Source organism: Notothenia rossii (assembly GCF_949606895.1).
Source record: "Notothenia rossii genome assembly, chromosome: 11".
Taxonomy (NCBI): Eukaryota; Metazoa; Chordata; class Actinopteri; order Perciformes; family Nototheniidae; genus Notothenia; species Notothenia rossii.
Window position 1 is genome coordinate 22074503 of NC_136910.1, and position 6039 is coordinate 22080541.

Here is a 6039-nt window from a genome sequence, read left to right on the forward strand (position 1 = left end):
ACCCTGAAATAGCTCCATAGAGGAGAATAAAGGATTAAAGAACAGAGAGGTGAAGAGACGAGGAAAGAGAAAGTGTTTTTTAATAAAAAGTCCAAACTACACGAGATGTCTCCGTTTGGTTTCTACGGTTTATGTTTGCAGTTGATTTTGTATTTTGGGAAATCAAAAGGCACATTTGATCATATTGTTTTACTACGAGGTTTAGAGAGGTCTATTTTACACAATGCTCAGGATGTAAACCTTTCACTCATTTCCAAATGCTTCAGTTCAATGATTGAATATGAATTAAGGTTAATGATAATAGTACAACAACAAAAACATATTTTTGAAAAAAGGGCGACAGTATTTTCTTATTAATCTTATAAGTTCTGGGTCCCTTGAAGGACCAGCTCCGTAATATACTTTACTGTACTGAACACAGGTCTGTGTCTATCAAACATGTTCATATTTATAAACTTATATCATTTAGGTACTGGTAATGCAGTCTGTTTATCTCAATCTAAATACAGTGTAGTTGATATCATCCTAAACTGTTTAAATAGCATTCCATCTTTTCTCTTTGGTGAAAGACATTTGACTAAAATCCACACTGCTTTGAACAACTTTTTTCACAAATCTGAAAATGCCACAAGGCTTTTCCACAAAATCCTCTGACAGCCCACAGAGTTCCATTAATAAATCAACTTATGCTGTGAAATAAAACAAATAAATACTTTTTTAATATAACTTATAATCACATTTAACAAAATGTATTCTATGACATTGCACTCCAAAGGAGTACTACAACTGTAACTGTAGTCCATAAACTCAGTAGATATAACACACTGATGCCACAGGGTTGCGATATTACACTGAAACACTTCCTATATGGCGCTGCTAAAAACTAAACCATGCCTTGTAGCTTTATATATACAGTCTATGCTTGTAGCCAGCGCCATATAGACTCTATATGGAGCTGCTTGTAGCGTAATCACTCAAAGAGCTGCAACTAAATACTATTAGGGATTCATTTTACGATTATTTCGCCAGATTTAAGATTTTGGTCTATGAATTGTCAGAAAGTAAACGATTAAAGAATCAATGTAGGCTATGTAAGGCTGCTTAATTTTTTATTATTTTTATGAAATGTCCAAGTCCAAGGCATATATTTAAATATCTTGTTTTGCAGTTCCAAACCAAAATACTTTCACTAAATAGAAATATCGTCACAAGAATATATTCATTAAAGAAATATAATACTACATATTGTGAATATTTATAGTTATGATCGTATAGCTGGTGCTGTGTAAGCAGAGTGGCGCAGCGGAAGCGTGCTGGGCCCATAACCCAGAGGTCGATGGATCGAAACCATCCTCTGCTAGCTTTTTCGGTTTTTCGTGGATTGTGAACAATGTATGGTGCACTGCATACCGCTACCCAGTGTAGATTCTAACATTTTTTCGTCCCAACAACAAAAGAGGATTGCTGTTTTATCTCAATAGTGTATCAATTGAAAAGTCCCAGTTAAAAACTTAATTTCTGAGTTCGGCGTCACAAGGTCTACGGGAATACATTAAACATACGTTTGAAGGTAGCCTTTCTGTGTATGTAAGTAGTAATGTAAAGAAAATAATAAAACGAAATAAAAAGCACAGGAAGGAACTGAACGTCTATACATAGCACTGCCACAAGATGGCACCATTGGACCACAATAAAGTCAACTACCAGCTCTGAATTATCCCTCTAAAAGGAAATAGCAAACAGCTAGGCACCAAGTAACAAAATGAGGTATAGCTATATAACCCACATGTAGGATAGCATGACTTCAACCTGTTGATCCAGTCATTACCAAATTATGGACAATATCCTGGCCAACCTTACAGACTTAAGAGTAAAAAAAAACAGCTATCAATATAATGTGTGCTATATGTCTGTGCCTTTGAATTGTATGTTTTTCCCAAGATGTTTGGTATATAAAAACATTAAGAAATGTAAATGTAAAACAGAGACACAAAGTCTAATAATTTATTTCAAAGTGTTGTTTGTGTTCTAGTCTTAATCTGCCCAGGAACTACACAAATCGGGGACATTAATTCTTCATTCATTTAATACGAAAAATGTAGCAACCTTATTGTATTACAAGACATGTCATTATTTACAATAGCGAGGTAGAAATATAACAGTTAGTCAAAATCCACTCGTCTGCTCTTCTTGGTAGCTGATTGGATCTTCTTCTCTTTGAGTCGCTCCTTGTCCCGCCTCGCTAACCTGCACAACATATTTTACATTGAATACATACACTACACACTGATATTAAGCAAAGTGGATCCAACATTGATTTGCTCTACTGCTGGGTAATACCTGGCTGCCCTGAGAGCTACGTCCTCTGCTGTTGGTTCATATGGCTTCTCGCTGGCCTCAGCTATGATGGCAGAAATCTTCTGTATGCAATCAGAGAGGTTTCTGTTCTGACTCCTGCTCAGCTCTGAGGTCACCAGCAGCTCCCCAGCCTTATTGGATGCGGTTTTTTGTTCTGTACCACGATGCAGAAAATGTGTTCAGTTGGTTAAGGGTGACAGGGTGAAATCAGAGTTTCAGAGGTCATTCAAATATTATTGTACTGTTTTTGGTTGACAATGTATATGATCCCTTGGGATAAAATACTTCCACTTAGGTATAAATGTAATATGCATAACATGTAGTTTATTTGTGAAACTACAGTAATAGAACAGATTGCAAAACTGTGAACTGCGATCAACAACTCCACAGCCTTTTAAAACAAACCGTTTCAAAGATTTTCCGTCGAACATCCTCTGGGATCCAGTCTGCTGTTAGCACATGGAAACGGACCTCAGCCTTTGTGCTGACTGTGGATTGAGATTAAAACACGCCAAGGAATATACTGTTAATGATAGGCAAGATTCAAGGCCTTGTACTAAGTGGCTGGAGTCACTTGTCATATATGTTTTAATAATTAAGTAGAACTTTGAGTACCTTTATTTACATTCTGACCACCAGGCCCACTGCTTCTGCTGTAGGATACTTTCAGGCGGTCTGAGAAGAAATAAATTGTTGAACAATACAAAAAGAAAAAAACACTTTCTTATTCTGCTGAGTGAAAATATATTAGTATATTTACCCACTGGAATATGCACTTGGGAATCCTTGCCAAAGTAAAAATAAAAGAAATGTATTGCTTTGGTGTACATTCAGAACACAATTACAGTGAACTATTAAGACTTCATAAGGCTATCATGCAGTAGCCCTACATTAACAGATTCATGAATTGGGAGGTCATTCCTCATTACTTACAGTGTTTTTAAACTAACCTCTGTGGTGTCTGCTCCTCGAGTCCCGTAAGCAACACGCAAATGTAAAGTGTTGTTGATGTCTCTTAATACGACATGCCCTCCGTTTTAGATGTTGTGGAATCGTGTTAACTGCTGTACTACGACAGAGAAAATAACAACAACGTCGTGCTATGTGCGCCGCCATGTTGGACTGACTTCATAACAGCAAGTGAACTGGTATTCGTCAATGTAGCCATGCATGTACTTGGATGAGCCAACTGCTGCTAAAGTGCAGTTTTACATGTAGGTACTGCATGCTGCCGAGTAGAAACTACATGTATATATTTTATAAAACTAGAAACACACAGTAGTTTCCATCACCTTTTGAGGAGTATGTTCATAACAGAAAATAATCATAAAGTTAGGTTCTACCGAGATTTGAACTCGGATCGCTGGATTCAGAGTCCAGAGTGCTAACCATTACACCATAGAACCACATGTGACCGATTTTCACAGGGATATATAAGAGTACTGGTATTTTATTAATTACTAATTGTACAAAAAATATATACGTAAGTTAGACTATTTTTGAACGATACATTGAGGACAGTTGTTTGAGGCAAACTAGTCAGTTTATGTTAATCACAGTATTTAGAATAAAAAGCTTAAGTGCAAAGCTAACGTGAAAAGACTGTTACTAGTAGGTAGGTGCTACAGTAATTACTAGAACTATCTCGATATTTTTCGGTGTTCTACTATTCGGTTATTAGTTATTAGGAAAACATTTTTTTACTTGAATATTTTTTATTAGGCTAAACCTATAGCTGAGAAATGTCAAACGCTTACAGTTCTGGTACTGACTGCTTAGTCAGTACCAGATATTGCCGATCTGTCGAAATCAATTTAGTAACTTGGAAAAAAAAACAAAAAAGTGTTCTACCACATCGGTCAAAAAGTGTCTCTCCTGCTTTTAAATATTGAGAGGAAAAAAATCCCGGAACTATTGTGCGGCGAACTCTGTTGCAATAGGGGAACACCAGCGGACGGACATGGCTTGTATTCCTTTTTCAAAACAAAACCATCTTTCTATATTTAGATGCGTTTTACTTACCATTATGTGGTTAGTTGCGAACGTTTAGTTATAAGGCATTATCTTGATATATAACTTGCTAAATAATGGTAGTGTTTGCCATTCGGGATTAACGCTAGCTATCATTTTCTAGTAATAGCTTTAGAGTATTTTTAGCTAATGCATGATAGCTAACGTCACGCAACGATAACGATCCTGCTAGCTGTCGGTAACCGCATTAGTAGCATTATCTAATGTCATTGGGCTATTATGTTGTAAGGTTGCCAAACACAGCACAGTATCCGACGTCAACATTTTACAGTGGACGACGTTAACTTAGGATACAATTGTTAACGTTAGCGGGCATCTGCTCAAATACTCATCTTAACGTTAGCTTGTAGCGAGCTTTTGACGGATATCTCCTTTTGGCTGGTTAAGCAACATGGGAAAGTGACATTATGATGTGACAACAAAGGGCAACGCTTGATGATCAGCGTGTGTCATGCATGACTTGGATTGCTCAAGAGATTCATACCCACATAAAGAGTGGTGAGAAGGTCAGTTAACATCACAGGGATATTTTGCCTTGTATAGCTGCAAAATGCCTGGAATGGTGGTGTTTGGTCGGCGGGTGGGGGATCGCCAGCGATGACCTGGTTTTCCCCGGATCCTTTGAGCTTTTCGTCCGTGTACTTTTGGTAAGTTGTCTCCTCCTGACGTCTAAGTAGTCAGGACATAATAAATAATAACATGCATTGACCCTGCTATCTTTCATTCTCTGCTGCTATTCTTTTCTCTCCTTAGGGTGGATTGGCACCATGATCCTGTTCACCTATCACAAGGGTAACTTTGATTGTAACGGTGGAGGAGTTCTCCACACCTTTCTGGTTGGACTCATGGTTGTGCTGGCGCTCATCATCCTGTCACTTTGTGCTACTGTTTATGTCAGTGCCCAAGGTAAATCAATTTGTATTTATTTTCCTCCTTAAAATGAAATGAGCTTTAACTATATAGATCAGAAACAAGATCAACATTATTGTAGTGACAGAAATCACAGGAACTCAACACTTTCACATAGTTTTGCATTCAGTAGAGTTGAGATAAAAACGTTTTTTCTGGCACAACAGTTTCTGCGCTACACAACGAAAAGTATATTAATCAGATGGGAAAGAATGTAAAAGTGTCATTCTTTTTAATCCACACATAAGTGCCATCCTTGATATTAAACTGATATAGACTTGCAAAAAGGCTCTAACTGTCAGATACTACAACTGTTGAGATAAAGGAAGGAGCCACCTCTGCCTCCTGTTGAAACCTTAATGGGACAGATGATTGGTTTAACTGTCACCCTTTGCAACATCATAATCCCTCTGTGTTGCAGATCAGTAAAAGGGACATGTTCAAAAGTCCAGATGCATCTCCTTTTGTTGACAACACAGATATCTATGATTGTTTCCAAGGTACCATTACAAACCCTGGCCCACGGCGCTCCATCCCTGCTCTGATTTTACCTGCGAGCGATCCTGTACATCCCTGAGCTGGTGTGGGCCTGTCTGGGAGCCATGTGGGTGTCTGAAGACAGCAAAGGCTGCGATCCAGCCACAGTGGGGGCTGTCATCTCAGCAGTGATAGCCAGGTAGGTGGTTTAGAGCAGTGGTTCTCAACTGGTCAGGCCTCGCGACCCACTTTTGGGTCGCGACC

The 6039-nt window shown here is 38.3% G+C and overlaps 2 protein-coding genes across 2 annotated transcripts in view; one reads left to right on the forward strand and one right to left on the reverse strand.

The window, feature by feature from the left end:
• Window positions 1-2068: 2068 nt before the first annotated feature.
• On the reverse strand, window positions 2069-3750 carry mrpl58 (mitochondrial ribosomal protein L58; the record flags this gene model as incomplete). The annotated part of the gene is given in 7 exon segments (XM_079658483.1): window positions 2069-2247; window positions 2341-2510; window positions 2761-2846; window positions 2974-3033; window positions 3119-3143; window positions 3309-3388; window positions 3702-3750. Coding segments are annotated over 7 exon segments (555 nt in total). The 3' UTR covers window positions 2069-2162.
• Window positions 3751-4262: 512 nt separating this feature from the next.
• Window positions 4263-6039, forward strand: part of daglb (diacylglycerol lipase, beta) — a 10768-nt gene continuing 8991 nt past the window's right edge. The window contains 5 exon segments of the mRNA XM_079658485.1: window positions 4263-4969; window positions 4971-5040; window positions 5143-5295; window positions 5799-5845; window positions 5847-5974. Of these exon segments, the coding sequence (XP_079514611.1) occupies window positions 4940-4969; window positions 4971-5040; window positions 5143-5295; window positions 5799-5845; window positions 5847-5974 (428 nt within the window). The 5' untranslated portion in view covers window positions 4263-4939.